Source organism: Hemiscyllium ocellatum, chromosome 42 (assembly GCF_020745735.1).
Source record: "Hemiscyllium ocellatum isolate sHemOce1 chromosome 42, sHemOce1.pat.X.cur, whole genome shotgun sequence".
In the NCBI taxonomy this organism is placed as follows: Eukaryota; Metazoa; Chordata; class Chondrichthyes; order Orectolobiformes; family Hemiscylliidae; genus Hemiscyllium; species Hemiscyllium ocellatum.
Genome location: NC_083442.1, coordinates 35,980,564 through 35,999,775, shown reverse-complemented (window position 1 = coordinate 35,999,775; position 19,212 = coordinate 35,980,564). Strand labels below are relative to the sequence as shown.

Genomic DNA, 19,212 nt, shown 5'->3' with positions numbered 1-19,212 from the left:
AAAGTGAGTCTCGTCATCGCCACCATCAATTCCTGTGAATCTGTCAGGCCCCACCCCGGGGTTTTGGGAGAGGCAGCTCCTGTGGCCTCTGGGTGTGCCTCTGGGTGTGCCTGGTGCTGCAGGACAGTGTCCTCCCTGCGTCTGTTTGCTTGCTCCCTTTGCTTTTGACATCCTTCCCACTCCCAAATATTAACAAATATGTGTTCTGTAAGGTTTTAACCTACCAATTCCTCCTCATAAGTTGGCCAGGGATAGCAAAAAACACCAATTTGCCCTGGCTGTCAGGCAGAGCTGTCCACAGCAGTTCTACAGAATCGCCACCATCTTGCCAAGTCCCCTTCCTCTGTTTCTAATCATAATTCAAACAGTTTCAATTTCTCTTGCCCTTTCCTTGTCTTTCCTCTAAATCAGGGAGGACAACCAGGACAACCAGTACCTACAACAAATCCGAAGACTCCAGCAACAGACCTCCCTCCGGATCCTCTGCTCCACACTTGCAGCCATGCGCCGCCACTTACGTTCCCTGCAATTAGACCTACCCCAGCTCAGGACAAACACTCTCACAGACCTGCAAAGGACCTCTACTGTTCTTCATCCACAGAAGAATCCATACACTAAACAAATAGTTCTTCCTAGCCATATCGGAAATTAAAGACAGTCAGTACCAAAAACTTTCATGTACTTACCCCCACACTCTGGGTTCCTCAACTGTTCCAGAATCTTCCATCGGACTCCAAAATCACTCGGGCGCCATTAACCATGCGGAGTGCCTGCGGCAGCAACCGCCTCCGCGAACCATGACGTCACTTCCGCCCTCACCGACCTTGCAGCCTCCGCGATCGCCGCCCAGACAACTGCCTCCACAATTGCCAGGAAGACCATCGCCAACAGATTCGCAGCCTCCGTGGGGTGCACGGCTATCGGGAACAACACCATTTCAGTCGTCACCACAGCCACTTCCGCCCCCGGGTTGCTGTCGCTGCAGCCACTTCTGCCCCCAGTGACATCACTTACCTGCACAACGACCACCACACCGCATGTGTCTCCGCCCCCACGCCAATCTCCGTCACCACGCCTAACCCCACCCCCACGCCAATCTCCGTTCGCACGCCGAACCCCACCCCCGCCCCGATCTCCGTCCCCGCCCCATTCCCGCCCCCACTCCCAGCTCCAGCCCACACCAGGTCCTAGCTCCTAGCTCTCAGCCCTGCCGTGTTTTCACCATCCCTCCAGAACTACCCCTCTCTGAGGATGAAAGATCAGTCCTCGACAGAGGCCTCACCTTCATTCCCCTACGCTCTCGGATTAACGAGTTCAACACACAGCGAGACATCGAACAATTCTTCCACCGTCTTCACTTCCGCGCCTACTTCTTCAACCAGAATTCTCGCCCACCCTCTGACGACCCCTTCTCCCGCCTCCAACACACCCCATCCACCTGGACACCCCGTGCTGGCCTCTTACCTGCCCTCGATCTCTTCATAGCCAACTGCCGCCATGACATTAACCGCCTCAACCTTTATATCATCCGTCATTTCCACCACCTCCAAACAGACTCCACCACCAGGGATATATTTCCCTCCCCTCCCCTATCAGCGTTCCCAAAAAGACGGTGGCACGGTGGCACAGTGGTTAGCACTGCTGCCTCACAGCGCCAGGGACCTGGGTTCAATTCCCGCCTCAGGCGACTGACTGTGTGGAGTTTGCACATTCTCCCCGTGTCTGCGTGGGTTTCCTCCGGGTGCTCCGGTTTCCTCCCACAGTCCAAAGGTGTGCGGGTCAGGTGAATTGGCCATGCTAAATTGCCCGTAGTGTTAGGTAAGGGGTATATGTAGGGGTATCGGTGGGTTGCGCTTCGGCGGGTCGGTGTGGACTTGTTGGGCCGAAGGGCCTGTTTCCACACTGTAAGTAATCTAAAAAGACCACTCCCTCCGTGACTCCCTCGTCAGGTCCACACCCCCCACCAACCCAACCTCCACTCCCGGCACCTTCCCCTGCAACCACAAGAAATGCAAAACTTGTGCCCACACCTCCCCCTTTACTTCCCTCCAAGGCCCCAAGGGATCCTTCCATATCCGCCACAAATTCACCTGCGCCTCCACACACATCATTTACTGCATCCGCTGCACCCAATGTGGCCTCTGCTATATTGGGGAGACAGGCCGCCTACTTGCGGAACGTTTCAGAGAACACCTCTGGGACACCTGGACCAACCAACCCAACCACCCCGTGGCTCAACACTTCAACTCCCCCTCCCACCCCAACAAGGATATGCAGGTCCTTGGACTCCTCCATCGCCAGACCATAGCAACATGACAGCTGGAGGAAGAGTGCCTCATCTTCCACCTAGGAAGCCTCCAACCACAAGGGATGAACTCAGATTTCTCCAGTTTCCTCATTTCCCCTCCCCCCTCCTTGTCTCAGTCCCAACCCTCGAACTCAGCACCACCTTCCTAACCTACAATCTTCTTCCTGACCTCTCCGCCCCCACCCCCACTCCGGCCTATCACCCTCACCCTATCACCCTCACCTTAACCTCCTTCCACCTATCGCATTTCCAACGCCCCTCCCCCAAGTCCCTCCTCCCTACCTTTTATCTTAACCTGCTTGGCACACTTTCCTCATGCCCGAAACATCGATTCTCCTGCTCCTTGGATGCTGCCTGACCTGCTGCGCTTTTCCAGCAACACATTTTCAGCTTTCCTCTAAATCAAGCTGCATAATTTTGGACTGAATTTCAACCATGTCTAAAGATTCTGATGGCATTTCCAGAAAATTTAAATGCTGAGCTATTGCTGTAAATATCTCTCCTTTCTTTATGGAAGGAGGTAGTTCTAATTCCAGATTGTCCAGATTGTCAACAGCTTGTCCTTATTCACCTTTTCTAAGTCATTTCTGCCATCCCCAGAAAACTCTTCATGACTGAAAGTGCCATTACTACACCAAGCACTGTTTAGACCAACTGAATTCAAAGCCCAGAACAAAAAACAAAAGCACCGACCACTCGCTGTCTTTGAGTTCAGCAATGCTAATCCTAAACCAGGACTAAACAACAAATCCTGCAAGAACTCCATCTGTTATTGTCCAGCCCAGACCCAGACCCCCTCAAAACAGCCCAGACCCTAACTTTTCCAGTTGTTTTAAGCACGTGTACAGTGGATATTCCAGGAATGATGCAGCTGGCCCAACCACTCAGTTTTAAACAAAACAGAATTTATTTACAGACTACTAAATGAAACACGAACAAAAAAGAACTGATATTAGAACAACATAACCTATGTGAAACCCAATCGACTCTATCGCACCTTAATGATACTGTTTGAAATACTTGCAACATGCCCATAAACATCTCCTTGGCAAAAATAGGTAAAATAGGTTCTGAAAGAAGAGATGTCAGAGAGAGAGAAAGATTCGGGATCAGTATGGATCTGTTTCTTTGCCCAGTAGCCTTGAAACAGACTGCTTCCTAAAGCCAAACCAAACCATACCCTGAATTGGGAGAACTGGCCACTCCCCTTTCATTGGACAGTGAAAGACTTAAAAGCATTGTCAAGTAGATATTTCCAGACATACTGTAACCTCTCTGCCTTCATTACCCTTTTGAAAACACCAAGGACAACATAACCTTGCTTAAGGAGCAGCATCATCACATTTGACAGAAAGACCTTAAACAATGATTTTTCCCCACTGTGCCTTGGTGGCAGCTGTGCCAAGCATTAGTGCATCCCTCAACACATAATCCTGGACCTTGGCATTGACAGTTTGCAACACTTGGTTGAGATTGACACCTTGCTCTGAAAGACCAACATGTTTCAGGCAGACCAAAGAGCATGATCACCAACCTGATGGTCCTGTGAGCATAGTCAATATTTGTCTCAACGCGCATTCTGGGGATCAGCCCATACAGCACAGAGTCCTGCATCATGAGCTGCTTGGGCGAACCTCAACAAAAACTGCATCTCTCTCCAGATGTCTTTTGCAAAGGCGCATTCCAGAAAAAGATGTGTGACAGTCTCTGCCCCTTCCTCCTCTCCCCTGCAGCTGCTTACAGAGCAGCATGCAATGTCACAGAGAGTCTGCGCATAAATGAGGGATCTCACAGACAGTGTCCCTCTCACCACCTGTCAAGTGATGTCTTGTTGTTTGTTGAAAGGTTCTAGCTATGACACATTGTGCCAAATCACTTTGACAGTCTGCTCAGGGAAAAGCACAACAGATCCTTTTTCCACAGGGTCTCAAGGACGCCATATCTGAAGGGTGGTTCCCCCTCAACCAACCATGGAGATGTATTACTTATGTACTCACCAGTCTTGCCAATGCATCCTCTGAGATTTCAATGGCTTACTCCTCAGAATAGACATGGAGCTTTTAGGGAACGTCCATTGGATTCCATTAGTGTCTCCATAGGGGAAGAGAGAAAATTTATTGTTGAAGTGTGATAAAATCTTGCGCAGATTAAAAATGAGTGGGCATTCATGATAATGGAAGAGCTTCACAACATAATGAAACTTACCAAATTGGTTGCCCAAGAAGATGTGTCCATCCCACATGAGCTGTTATGTTCTTTTCCTGACAGAGATTTTCTGCAGTCTGATGCCCAGGGCCTCCCTTCACCCACCCAGCCCCAGTCTTGGTCCTCTCAGCCTTGTAATGGGACAATCCTTCCCTCTTTGAGGGAAAGGGAGGGATTGAGTATGATGGAAATGGCTGAAAGCTAATGATGATGCAGGTGGTGAGGTAACCCTTCTGAATGAGTCTGAGTATGAAGTGTAGACAACAGGAAAGATTAGTAGTTCAGGAGAACAAGGTGTGTATGCACCAGTGTGTGGACATTAAGAATTTTACATTAGCACGTAGACCTTACAAAATTACATAATTATTGATTGAGATTGCATCTTATTTCTTCAAGACAGGGATAATTCCTTTAAACTGCTTTTTCTACATTTGTTGCAACATATTGACTTTGTCCACACTGTGTGTCTTCCTCTGAGAAGGCAACAAATGCACACCCTATCAAAGAAGATCTTGTGTATCTTTTCTCTTGAAGCTTTCAGGGACTGTCGGATCATGGACATCTCTCTCAGGGGAGATATCCTGTCTGTTTTCTAAGGTGAACTGAAAAGATCCCAAGGCGGTGTTGAAAATGCAAGGGATTTTGTCACTGGGGTCTTGATCAATACTCAGATTCTGATGAAAAGTTTTGAATTGTTAACTCGGTTTCTAATGTCCACTGATGCTTGGTATTTACAGCATAGTGTTTTGCATACAGTGGTATTTTTAATTAGTTTCACAACAATTAGTGTATGTATTATTGGCTGAATGACTTCCTTTTATGTTGTAACACCTCTGTGGTGTAACACCAATATTTCTGCAGAAGTGTGGTTCGTTATATGATTCACTTCAAACTTTAAGATACTTTCCAATCAACATGTTCAGTCATGTTATGACACACCTCTGAAGCAGGAGGGTCTTGTACCCAGCCCACCTGGGTCAGAGCAAGGGTCACTCCCATGGCACTATAATGTCATGACGGTTCACCTGATCATTCATAACTGAAATGTTCTCAACTGGACCGAAAGATTGAATAGTATAATTGTATGGTTGAGGTGTGGTTCAATTTAGAATTGTTTGTTAAAATGAATGACGAACCAATGAGGATTAAAAGATTTATACTTTATGGTTGAGGTATGATTCAAATTGCTTACACAATCGATGTCAGTTGAAGAAATATGCAGGATAATTATTCAGTGAGACGGGTTGAAAAGATTGGGTTTTTGAACATCCAGTAGAAAAAATGAGATTGATCGGGTGTCGCAGAAAGTGGCTTTTAACCATAGGGACTGCACTGGTGGGACTTTTATTTCTACTTACTGGGAATTTTCAATCCTGTGAGGAAGATATGATGCAGGGAATTTGGGAAAATTCCATAGATGTGGGTAACAGACGGTGCTTGGATATCTTTTACAAAACTCTAAATCTGTCTGCTCAACAGTCGATTTGTTCGCAAATTATTAGAGGAGATCAGACTGCTGTTGAAAAGGCTCTTTTAAATTCCATTGATGTTACACGTCGTAAGACGCCTTTGACTGAAAATCATTATTTGAATATGACACGGGACTGTGCTGCATTTATAAGGAAGCGCAAGTACCTTAACTTCGCATTGAGCAGGGAAGAGAAGAATTTCCCCATTGCCTATTCCATTGTAATTCATCAGAACATCGAGATGTTTGAAAAACTGCTCCGGACCATTTATACTCCGCAAAACGTGTACTGTATCCACGTAGATCGGAAAGCAGCAGACAGTTTTCAACTCGCTGTGAGAGCTATTGCCTCTTGTTTCCCTAATGTTTTCGTTGCCAGCAAGTTGGAGAATGTAATCTACGCGTCTTGGTCGCGGGTCCAAGCTGACCTGAACTGTATGGAAGAGCTGCTCCAGAACCCAGTCCGCTGGAGATATTTCATTAACCTGTGCGGAATGGACTTCCCCCTTAAAACCAACGCAGAGATTGTCAGAAACCTCATTGTCCTGAATGGGAAAAACAGCATGGAATCCGAAGTGCCCTCAGCATCCAAACGGGTAGGTCGCCGATTTGCTCAAATTGGTCTCCGATTTCAGCCAAATGAAAGGCTGAAGCGGCACATTAATCATTGCTCTCATCTCTTTCAAACACATTACAAAATCACTGTGCGTTGTTCAACCTCAAACGATTACGAATATATTTTTTCGTTTCACCTAAAAATGCCCATTACTACTGTATTATTGAAGTTTCGGCCTGGGTGCTGCAGTCCCAAAAGATTACCAACACATAGAAACGCATCCTCCATTGGATATTTTCTCCTGAGGCATAATGTCAACAACATAGGGAGGCTTAGGTCCAGCCCAGCATCATTCCAACAATAAGTCTATCATCCAAAAACAGGTCCTTCTCGAGGATGAGATCGGATAAAACAGGAGAGTAGAAATTAGTGAAGAGTTTGGTTTGGAGGAAGAGGGCGGAGGACGTGAGTAAGGGCTGCACGATTTACAGGTGACACAAGGGTTGGTGGGAAGGCAAATTATCCGATGGATACAGCTTATAGAGATATAGTGATAGGTTAAGCAAGTGAGCAAAAAGTTAACAAATGGAGGAGAATGTGGGAAAATGTGCAATTTTCATTTTGGAACGGGAACAAAGGAACGGAGGATTAGGCGAAAGTCAGCTCGGCAGATGCTGGAGGTTCGAGCCAAGGGTGTGGTGCACGGAAAGCAGAGCAGGTCAGGCAGCATCAGAGGAGCAGGAACATTGGGACAAAAGCCCTTCATCAGGAATGTGCGCAATCCAATGAAGGGCTTTTGCTCGAAAAGTCGATTTTCCTGTTCTTTGGATGCGGCCAGACCTGCTCTGCTTTCCGAAGCACCACACTCATGAACAGAGTATTATTTAAATGGAGAAAATGTACAGAAAGCTGAACACATAGGGACTTGTGGATATTTATGCACAAACACAAAAAGCGAGCTCACAGGTGCTGCAGGTAATCAGGAATGCTGACTGACTGGAATTGCTGGGCCTTAAACCATTTTACATAATGATATTCGTCAAAGAGGTTAGATTTTGACATTGTGCTCCTGGGTAAAACTGGTGACAACAAATGAGAAGCCCATTTTACGTTAATTTAATTTGACTTTGTCCCTTTTTGAGCATTAAAATTATACAATCATAAAATAGTGATTGTGTCAGCTCTGTGCAACAGCAAATCAGCTAGTCCTGCAAATGCTTTCACTTTAGTTAATCAGGTTTCATTTAGATTAGATTACTTACAGTGTGGAAACAGGCCCTTCGGCCCAACAAGTCCACACCGACCCGCCGAAGCGCAACCCACCCATACCCCTACATTTACCCCTTACCTAACACTACGGGCAATTTAGCATGGCCAATTCACCTGACCCGCACATCTTTGGACTGTGGGAGGAAACCGGAGCACCCGGAGGAAACCCACGCAGACACGGGGAGAACGTGCAAACTCCACAGTTGAAATAATTGTATTCCTCTCTGCCTATGTAATGGCATCCTGGCCAATTCCAATCTCTCTGCCTGAATGTACTTTTCTTAAATTACAGGAGCGGTGGCTGTTTCATCATGAAGTTAAAAATCAAATAAGCAGAACTGAGGAGAAGAAGGCCTCACCTCCAATAAGTACTCCTATGTTCACTGGAAATGCATACTTTGTGGCTTCAAGGGAATTTGTGAATCATATACTTGAATCTCGTGAAATCCGGAAATTTCTGAAGTGGGCAGAAGATACATATAGTCCCGATGAGCATGTTTGGGCTACTCTGCAGAGGATTCCTACTGTCCCAGGCTCCAACCCCTACAATAGCAAGTATCATATGTCAGATATGAGAGCCATTGCCCGCATGGTGAAGTGGTCCTACATGGAGGGGGATATAACCAAAGGCGCCCCTTATCCCAAGTGCACAGGAACACATCGTCGTGCAGTGTGCATCTACGGTTCTGGTGACCTTCACTGGATCCTGCAACAACATCACCTCTTTGCCAACAAATTTGATCCTGAAGTAGATAACACAGCTGTTGAGTGCTTGGAGGAACATTTGAGATATAAAGCAATTTATAGAACTGGTTTGATGTAAAATTGCATTTTAGTTCATTCTAATTTTCCACTTTTGTTGATTCTTCATAATGTCACATGATGCCATTTAACATCCTCCAACAACCAGATGAGGTAGTCCAAAGCTCCTTAATTAATTGTATCAATACTTGTCAGAAGATAATCTTTGAAATATTTCATCCATCCAGAATCACTGCACATTTTGCCTTCTCCCCTCTGCAATATCCTGCTTTTTCTCTCATGATTCCAATATTTTCTCCTCCACTCTACTCAGAGTATATTCTAAGTGCTGATCACTCTCTGCATTAATGTAACCTTTTAGTAATTAAACTTGTATCTTTATTCGGTTTTCAATGACTTTCCACAGTTCACTTTTCATGTGGAGGAAAATGGGAGATTTTGATCATATAAAAGGAAAACCATGTTCAAATTTATTTGCTGAATACTGGGGTTTGATGAAAATGTGAAGGCTATTCCATTGTTATGTCACAGTTAATCAGGACCTCAATTCCATTCATCCAGCTGTGATCTGTGATCTTTGATCTTTATTGCCTCTTGATCTCAACTGATCAAACACTAAAAATCGAAACTCTCAACCTTGAAAATTTTAATTGTTATTTCTTATCTCTGCTTTGTGAATGAGTCAATTCACATTTTCACCATCTGTTCTGTGAACAAGTGCTTTCTGATACCATTCCCCAGCAACCTACCTCTAATTCAGGAGTAATTCTGCCTACCTTTGGATTCCTGTACAAGAAGAAATAGTTAGGATATGTGGTTGGCTTGGACGGGTTCAACCAATGGGTTTGTTTCCATGCTGTACATCTCTATGACTGTAACCCTCATCCTCAAACCTTTCAACAAGGTCAATTAAGCCAAACCTCAACTATCTGTACTCAAGTCTCATGGACCATTTATTTTAAAACCTCCACACTGCTCAAAGTCCCTTCTAGTTCATTGTTTCCCAAATTAGATTAGATTACTTACAGTGTGGAAACAGGCCCTTCGGCCCAACAAGTCCACACCGACCCGCCGAAGCGCAACCCACCAATACCCCTACATTTACCCCTTACCTAACACTACGGGCAATTTAGCATGGCCAATTCACCTAACCCACACATCTTTGGACTGTGGGAGGAAACCGGAGCACCCGGAGGAAACCCATGCAGACACGGGGAGAACGTGCAAACTCCACAATAACTCCCTGCTTGAATTCCTCAGACATCACTTCTACACCTGCTACAGCACCGAAATAGTTCTTACCAAAGTCATATTAATTTTTGTAAAATAATTATTGATTGTTTGCTCGCCTTGTCCCTTTCCTCACCCCAGTTCTGTCTTTAACATGAATCAACACACCTTTACTTTAGAAATGATTTTGTTTTTCATTCTTATCTATCTGATTATCCCCATAATGCATCTCAGGGCATGTTCTATGAACAGCTACCACCTGTATCATTTGTCCAAGAAGATTTGCATTCGTGTTATGGACTCGACCAGACTCTCCCAAAGTATATTATGTAAATAGCCTAAATCCTAACTTTTATTTTTTTTATATAACACAAGTGTAAGGTGCTGTGTACAATTTGTTTGGTCCACCAATGTATCAAAACACACTTTATTCTGATAACACAGTTAAAATACAACAAAAAGAAGAACTGGCATAACTGTATTGAAATATTTAACAAGATAAACTATTATTTAACCACTAACTTTTCCAATATAGGCAGCATCCCATAATCACATCCTTTGGCAAACATGCAATTCAGCAAAACAGTTATGACTCTCATGAGCTGTCACTCTTCAGACCAAAAGAATGAAATACTGAAAGAAACAACCTGCTTCTTTTAACATTTAAGAGGAAGCAGAGAACTTCAGCTTTTAGCTCCAGCAGCCAGTAGAAACTTTCTCACTAACCGAACACAAAACTTGAAGCCCTCCTGAGTCTGCTTCTTTATCCGACTTAAAAAACATTCAGGGAGAATTTAAAACTGTTTACGAACTGCCTGTCTGAAGGAAACATTACCACTGTGGCAATACCCCATCGCAAGAGAAACAGCACAGATAGCTCTCTTAAATGCACAGTATCATCATGCCTTCTCCCCTTAAAAAAACCATCCACATTTCATTTATAAAGTCTTTCCTGTCACATTATTACTACTCAGCATGACAGATACCTTGTATTAGCTCTGAGCATGAACAAAATTCAACAAAACAGTTACTTCAGTCCTTTTTTTTCATCACCAAACAGCTCCGTCTTCCTTCATCAATGTGCTGGCAAGTATGTTCTCTCATCCTGTCATGTTTAATTTTCAAACTGAATGGTTGTAATAATAAACTTTTTCTGAATAGTCTAGTATTTTTGTCCTCATGTTTTTTTCCAAAAACATTAAGGAGTTATGATTAATACACAATCATCTCAGATAAATTACTTGCAACATAAATTTTGAAATATTGAAACAATAACACCAAACTCAAGGTCAATAAATATTGATTGGAACGTTTGTGTCTGAGGAGGGGGAAATCAATTAAGTCTCTCATAAATGTTCATGAAATGCAGGAATGGGTATTAAGCGTGTAAGTTTTATCACTGTCTGAGCTTTTCCAATCACCTGACATGTGTGACATGTCCAGCAAAATTCAAACACATCCTTATGCAGTTCAGGCCAATAAAAAATGTTTTTGTGGACTCGGCAAGATTGCAGTGATTTTGTAGGACTGCTGTGGACAGCTCTGCCTAACAGCCAAGCCATACTGGTGTTTTTTGCCATCTCTGGCCAACGTATGTGGTGAAATTATTAGTTTAAACCCTTACAGAACACATACTTCTTAATATTTTGGAATGGGAAGGATGCCAAAAGGAAAAGGAGCAAGCAAACAGCAGCAGGGAGGACACTCCCCTGCAGCACCTACCACACCAGAGATGGCAGCAACAGCAGCCTCTCCTGAACCCCCCGGGGACCTGACAGACTCACAGGAATTGGCTACGGCGATGGAGAGACTTACCTTGAAAGTTGCGGCTGGATTGAGGAGATCTGTGGGGAGATTCGTGCCCAGGTCCAACCTATCGCATCCATGCTGCAGAAGCATGAACAGGAGATCCAGGGCCTCGGGGAGAGGCTGGAGGAAGTGGAGGGTCAAACTAAGGCCCCAGAAGCTGCGATGGAGTCCTCATCCAGTCGGATCCAGGAGCTGGGGCGAGAGATGCAGGCCTTGCAAGACCATATCGACAACCTCGAAAGTCGAGGTTGGAGGATAAATCTCTGAATTGTCGGGCTCCCTGAAGGTGAGCAGCCAGTCAGCTTCTTCAAAAGCTGGCTGATAAAGGTTTTGGGCTTTCATGTCGAGTCCAGCAGGCTTCAGATTGAAAGGGCTTATCAGGTTATAGTGCACAGGTCAGGCCCAGTGCAGCACTCCTGATCGGTCCTAATGCACTTCCATTCATATAAGGACAAGCAAAACGGCATAGAAGCTTCCAGATCCCTGAGAAAAGATCCACAGGCACTGCTGTACAAGGGATCAAAAATCATGTTTTTCCAGGATTTCTCTGCAGCTGTAATTCAAAAGAGGAAGTCCTTCAATGAAGTTAAAATGAGGCTGAAGAACCTGGGCATCCAGTATTCCATGAGATGCCCCACAGTATTTCATTTCAGTCACGAGGACTCAGTTTATACATTTGACTCACTGTGGGCAGCACGGTGGCACAGTGGTTAGCACTGCTGCCTCACAGCACCTGAGACCTGGGTTCAATTCCTGGCTCAGGTGACTGATTGTGGAGTTTGCACGTTCTCCCCGTGTCTGCGTGGGTTTCCTCCCACAGTCCAAAGATGTGCGGGCCAGGTGAATTGGTCATGCTTAGGGGTAAGGGTGGGTTGCGTTTCGGTGGGTCGGTGTGGACTTGTTGGGCTGAAGGGCCTGTTTCCACACTGTAAGTAATCTAAATAAAGCTAAAAACTTTGTGGATACTTTAAAACAGATGGATTGGCCTGAAGAATACAGTTAATGTTTGGTCTCTTTTCTATGTTTTCCCTTCCTTTTTTTATTCCTTTCTTTCTCTCTAATAATTTCCTTTTGGGAAAGGGGGGAAAAGACTTCGGAATAAGTTGTTCCTTTTTTTAATAGCTGGATTTTCTGATGGGAAATTTTGTGGATGATCGTTGTTGTCTCTCCCCTTTATTTTGTTTGTTCTGGTTCTCTTTTAGTCACAATTAGGGGTGACATGAAGCCAGGGATAGGTGGAGTGCTCATCCTGACTGTCCTTTCTTCTGTTGATTTAAGGATCATCTCCTTGTTTCTTTTCTGGCCTAAGACTGGGGCACACTCTGGGTTTGAAAAAGCTCTGAAGGAGGGGATGGATAGGGTGAGTGCCCCTTGTGGGCAGGGGAAGAGTTTTCCATTCAAGGTTTTATTGTTGGTTTTCTTTGTAGTTTTTTGGTAGTAATAATTGTTTATAGGTACGATAGAGTAGTTTTTGTATATATAGTTTTTCGATTCTATAAGTCTTTATTTATTTATGCTTAGCGCTTTGTAAGCAGGGTTCTCCCTCCAAGGGGTTCAAGGGTGTCTGAAAGGGGATATGGCTAAGTGTCATATTAAATAGTGCACCTGGAACATTAAGGGAAGTCATTCACCTGTTAAGAGGAAAAAAGTGCTTTCTAGCCTTAAAGGGAAAGGGTTGATATCGCTTTGTTGCAGGAAACCCATCTTGATAATGGGAACACCTGAAGCTACAACGGGGGGGGGGTTTATGACCAGGTATTCTTTTTATGCTTTACTACTAAAAGGAAGGGAATGGCGATACTCATCCTGACAAATCTTCCGTTCACAATAGTAGAGCAGGTGAAAAATGAGCAGGGACGATTTGTGATACTTAAAGCTCTGATATATGGGGAGGAATATGGCATTTTAAATGTCTACTGTCCTCCAATGCATCCCCTCAAATTTTGATTAGTGCTTTCTCTAAGTTGAATGCTTTTGGAACACGGCACATTATTATGGGGGGGGGGATTTTAATTGTCTTTTGGATCAGATAGTGGACAGGGTGTCTTGTGGGCCCCCAACTATTTCTTCGCAAGCCAAGCAAGCAGTTGACTTATGCGAGGAGTTGGGGCTGGTGGATATTTGGAGATGTCTTCACCTTACCGGCAGGGACTTCACCTTTTCTTTCAAACCCACATAAATATCACATGAGGATTGACCTCTTTCTGGCTTCCTCGGCCCTTCTGGATTCGATTATGGGTTGTAAAATTGGGAATATAGCTATCTCTGATCACGCAGCAGTATATTTGGAGGTTAAGGACAAGAATGAAGGGTTAGGTTTGCGGCACTGGCATTTGGACCCTTTTCTCCTGAAGGATTCCAAATTTGTGGAATACTTTTTGAAGGATTTCAGGAATTCTTGACTATCAACGCGGGCGCAGCTAGTAGTCCGTCTATGCTACTGGAAACTGCTAAGGCCGTTGCTAGGGGATTAGCTTATTCCTCTTCGGCTAGCCGGAAATGACAGAAGGAGGAACAGCAGCGTCTACCTGAGACACAGTTGAAAGCCGCCAAAGCAGCACATTTAGCGCGGTCTTCGGTGACTAAGCAACAGCGGATCACGGCCCTTCGGGCTGCCTTGAATTCAATACTGACACAAAACTCAAAGAAAGAACTTGCTTTTGCTAGACAAAGGCTGTTCGAATATGGGGATAGGCCAGGGAAGTATTTAGCGTACCTGACTAGGAAAAAGCGTGCTTCCCAATCCATTACTGCAATCAGAGACAGCACCAGGGCCCTTACATACGATGCTAAAAAGATTAATGAGGCTTTTCGGAGCTTTTACTCTGAATTGTATCGGTCTGATGGTTGCAAGGACAGGGGGGCTAAAATGGAGACCTTTTTTAAGAACCTGGACCTCCCAGGGGTAACCTTGGAACAGGCCTCTCTCCTTAATGCCCCCTTGACTGTTCAGGAAATACAGGAGGCAGCTAGGCAACTTCAGAGTGGGAAAGCGCCTGGGCCTGATGGTCTCCCGGGTGAGTTTTATAAGTTTACAGAGATCCTGTTAGGGCCGATGTTGGAGATGTACAATCACCCCTATTGCATGAATGCTTACCATCACCATTGAGAGAAGCTCATAGTTCCTTAATTCTTAAGAAGGGGAAGGTTCTTGAGGATTGTGCCTCATACAGACCCATCCCGTTATTAAATTCAGATTTCAAGATGCTGTCCAAGATCCTCGTGCTGAGATTGGAAAGGGTGTTGCCCCATATTATTAAAGAGGACCAGACAGGCTTTATAAGGGGCCGTAGGTCCTCTAATAATATTAGAAGGTTCATAGAGTCATAGAGATGTACAGCACGGAAACAGACCCTTTGGTCCAAACCATCCATGCCGACCACATATCCCAACAATATTTAGTCCCACCTGCCAGCACCCGGACCATATCTCTCCCCATGAGGTATCATTTCAGTCCCATGAATATCATTAACCTCAACTCTTCAGACTGTTTTAGGGTGCATTGAAACAAATGAAGGATAGTATGGGTTCTAGATTAAAAGTAATGTGTTTTAATCCAAATCATACAATTGGCATAAACTTATGAAACATTAGTTCTCTTTAATCATTGCTGCTCGCTGGAATAAATTTCAGTTAGCAGGTCCAAAAACCCAAATCAAGATTTGCTTCTTTCCCCATTGTCACACTTTGCAAACAGAGAATATGCTTTATGTCCCTCTCCAATATAACCACAGCATGCCTTGTTGAACCCACAGGTGAACATTTGCTGACAATGCCTAAGTACTGTCCTGTCAAGGATGAGGTTGATTGATGCTCTTAATGCCCCAAAACCTAAGGATTTCATGATACAGTAGGCAGGTGGAGTTATAGAGTCAGAGTCATAGAGATATACAGCATGGAAACAGATCCTTCGTTCCAACCCATCCATGCTGACCAGATATTTCAACCCAACCTAGTCCCACCTGCCAGCACCCGGCCCATATCTCTCCAAACCCTTCCTATTCATATACCTATTCAAATGCCTCTTAAATGTTGCAGTTGTACCAACATCTACCACATCCTCTGGCAGCTCATTCCATACACGTACCACCCTCTGAGTGAAAAAGTTGCCCCGAGGTCTCTTTTATACCTTTCCCATCTCACCCTAAACCTATGCCCTCTAGTTCTCGACTCCCCCACCCCAGGGAAAAGACTTTGCTTATTTATCCTATCCATGCCCCTCATAATTTTGTAAACATCTATAAGGTCACCCCTCAGCCTCCGATGCCCCAGGGAAAACAGCCCCAGTCTGTTCAGCCTCGTCATGTAGCTCAGATCCTCCAACCCTGGCAACATCCTTGTAAATCTTTTCTGAACCCTTTCACAACATCTTTCTGATAGGAAGGACACCAGAATTGCACGCAATATTCCAACAGTGGCCTAACCAATGTCCTGTACAGCTGCAACATGACCTCCCAACCCCTGTACTCAATACTCTGATCAATAAAGGAAAGCATACCAAATGTCTTCTTCACTATCCTATCTAACTGCGACTCCACTTTCAAGGAGATATGAACCTGCACTCTAAGGTCTCTTTGTTCAGCAAAGAGGACCTTAACATTAAGTGTATAAATCCTGCTAAGATTTGCTTTCCTAAAATGCAGCACCTCGCATTTATCTGAATTAAATGCCATCTGCCACTTTTCAGCCCATTGGTCCATCTGGTCCAGATCCTGTTGTAATCTGAGGTACCCCTCTTCGCTGTCCATTACACCTCCAATTTTGGTGTCATCTGCCATATAGATCACATCTACCACTCTGCCCTCATCAATCTTCTTTGTTATTTCTTCAAAAAACTCAATCAAGTTTGTGAGACATGATTTCCCACGCACAAAGCTACGTTGACTACTCTGAATCAGTCCTTGCCTTTCCAAATACATGTACATCCTGTCCCTCAGGATTCCCTCCAACAACTTGCCCACCACCAAGGTCAGGCTCACCGGTCTATAGTTCCCTGGCTTGTCTTTACTGCCCTTCTTAAACAGTGGCACCATGTTTGCCAACCTCCAGTCTTCCGGCACCTCACCTGTGACTTTCTCTGCTGGCTACAGAAACCTCTGTCTGTACCTCTGACTACAGAATCCCCTAACAAAATTGATCTCTTGGAAGCCGACGTACCCCTCGCTGCATTAGAGCCAGTCTCAATACCAGAAACTTGGCTGTTTGTGTTACATTCCCCTGAGAATCCATCACCCCCTACATTTTCCAAAACAGCATACCTGTTTGAAATGGGTATATCCACAAAAGACTCCTGCTATAGCTGCCTACCTCTCTTACCCTTCCTGGAATTAACCCATCTATGTGACTGTATCTGAGACTTTCCCCCCTTTCTATAACTGCCATCCATCACATACTGTTGCTGTTGCAAATTCCTCATCGCTTCTATCTGTGTCTCCAACCGATCCACTCGATCTGATAAGATTCGCATCCAACAGCATTTGTGGCAGATATAATCCATGGTAACCCTTAAACTCTCTTTAAACTCCCACATCTGACAAGAAGTACATATCACTTCAAAGGTCATGCACTTCCATGTTCAGCGATACATGAAAGTTCTCTCTCTCTCTCTCTCTCCCCTGCACTGTCCTTACCATGTGCTTACTTTGTCTGCTCTTTCCCTTTTAAACTGCTGTTCTTTTGACGTTTTTTTCCCAAAGTTCCAAAGCAATGCAACAGCTTATATAACAGAAATTGCTGCTCCTGAAATTCGAGGAAATCATCTCCAACACCTAAAATATCTCAAAAAAAAAGGAGCAGATCTTACAGCTGGAAATGTTTCCCGTCCTCCAATACTTCCTGTAACACTTCAGTTGTCTGATTTTCAATTGGCTTTTCAACCACAGGAGGTATCACAGGAGATCTAGCCACATGATTTGTAAGTTAAACTATATTTCTGGAACAGAGAATTTCTCTATTACTCTAACCATCACTTCATTTCACTCTCCCACCGCACCTAATATAATGGAACACTGCTCTTCTCACTATAAATTCCATGTATTACCATCCTGTTTGGCAGTACTCCTCCTGAAATACAGTATATATCTCCTCATCTTACACCATTGATTCCAGTTTAGCTCGGGCTCCTTGATGCCACATTCAGTTGAGTCTAGTTTTGATGTCAAAGGCTGTCACTCTCACCTCCCCTCTGGAATTCAGCTGTTTTGTCCATGTTTGAAACAAGGCTGTAATGAGGTCAGGAACTGAGTGGCCCTGACAACACAAACTGGGCATCATGAACACGTTATTAGTGAACAGGTGCTGTATGGTAGCACTGTTGATGATACCTTTCATCACTTTACTGATGATCCAGAGTAGACTGATGGGGCAGTAATTGGTCAGGTTGCATTTGTTCTGCTTTTTATGTGCCGAACATGCCTGGGGAATTTTCCACATTGATGGAGGCCGAGATGGACCATCCACTCGTCACTTCTGGCTGAACATTGCTGCGAAAGCTTCAACCTTATTATTTGCACTGATCTGCTGGGCTGTTCTATCATTGAGGATGGGGAAATTTATGGAGCCTCCTCCTCCAATGAGTTGTTTAATCATCCACCACCATTCATGACTGGCAGGACTGCAGAACTTAGATCTGGTTGTGGGATCGCTTTGCTCTGTCTATAACTTGCTGCTTATGCTGACTGGCATGCAAGTAGTCCTATTTGATGGCTTCACCAGATTGACACCTCATTTTCAGATTTGCCTGGTGCTGCTCCTGGCATGTCCTCCTGCACTCTCTATTGAACCAGGGTTTGATCTCCTGGCTTGATGGTAATCGTTGAATGGGGAATATACTAGGCCATGTGTTTGCAGATTGTGTTGGAGTACAATTCTGCTGCTGTTGATGGCCCATAGCACCTCATGGATGCCCCCCTTTGAGTTGCTAAATTTGCCCATTTAGTACGATGATACTGTCACAGAACATGATGGAGGTTATTCTCAATGTGAAGGCCGGACTTAATCTCCACAAGGACTGTACCATGGCTATTCGTACCGATACGGTCATGAAGAGATGCATCTGCCAACAGATTGGTAAGGATGAGGTCATGCATTTTTTTCCCTCTCGTTGATTCCCTCACTACCTACCGCAGACCCAGTCCTTTAGGACCTGACCTGCTTGATCAGAAATGTTGCTGTCGAGCCACTTTTGGTGGTGGACATTGAGTCTCTGACTCAGAGTACTTTTTGTGTCTATGCCATCCTCAGTGCTTCCTCTAAATGTTATTCAACATGGAGGAGTACCAATTCATCACCTAAAGGAAGACAGTACATGGTAATTAGCAGAAATTTTCTTTGCTTTATTTAACATGAAGCATGAGACTTCATGGGATCGGAATCAATGTTGAGGATTCCCAGTGCAACTTCCTCCATACTGTATACCACTGTACCACCACCTTTGCTGAGTCTGTCCTGCCAGTGAGGCAGAACATATCTGGAGATGATGATGGTGGTTTCTTGAACATTGTCCATACAGTATGTTTCTGTGAATGTGGCTCTTGAGATATTCTTAGCCTTTAACAGCGTAATGTTGTGCTTGTTTCTTTTTTCAGGAGGTTGTAAAAACGCAGG

At 44.6% G+C, this 19,212-nt stretch overlaps 1 protein-coding gene across 1 annotated transcript; it reads left to right on the top strand.

The window, feature by feature from the left end:
• The first annotated feature begins 5,658 nt into the window (after positions 1 to 5,658).
• LOC132834809 (beta-1,3-galactosyl-O-glycosyl-glycoprotein beta-1,6-N-acetylglucosaminyltransferase 3-like) lies at positions 5,659 to 10,958 on the top strand. Its single transcript, XM_060853857.1, has 2 exons — positions 5,659 to 6,577; positions 8,099 to 10,958. Exons 1-2 carry the CDS (start codon positions 5,795 to 5,797, stop codon positions 8,627 to 8,629), a joined length of 1,314 nt encoding a protein of 437 aa, XP_060709840.1. The 5' UTR covers positions 5,659 to 5,794; the 3' UTR covers positions 8,630 to 10,958.
• The last annotated feature ends 8,254 nt before the right edge of the window (positions 10,959 to 19,212 follow it).

Bases quoted from the DNA above. Each gene is read 5' to 3' on its own strand.
- LOC132834809 (XM_060853857.1), top strand. From the start codon at position 5,795: ATGAGATTGATCGGGTGTCGCAGAAAGTGGCTTTTAACCATAGGGACT. The intron at 6,578-8,098 runs GTAGGTCGCCGA...CTTAAATTACAG, and splicing joins TGCCCTCAGCATCCAAACGG to GAGCGGTGGCTGTTTCATCA.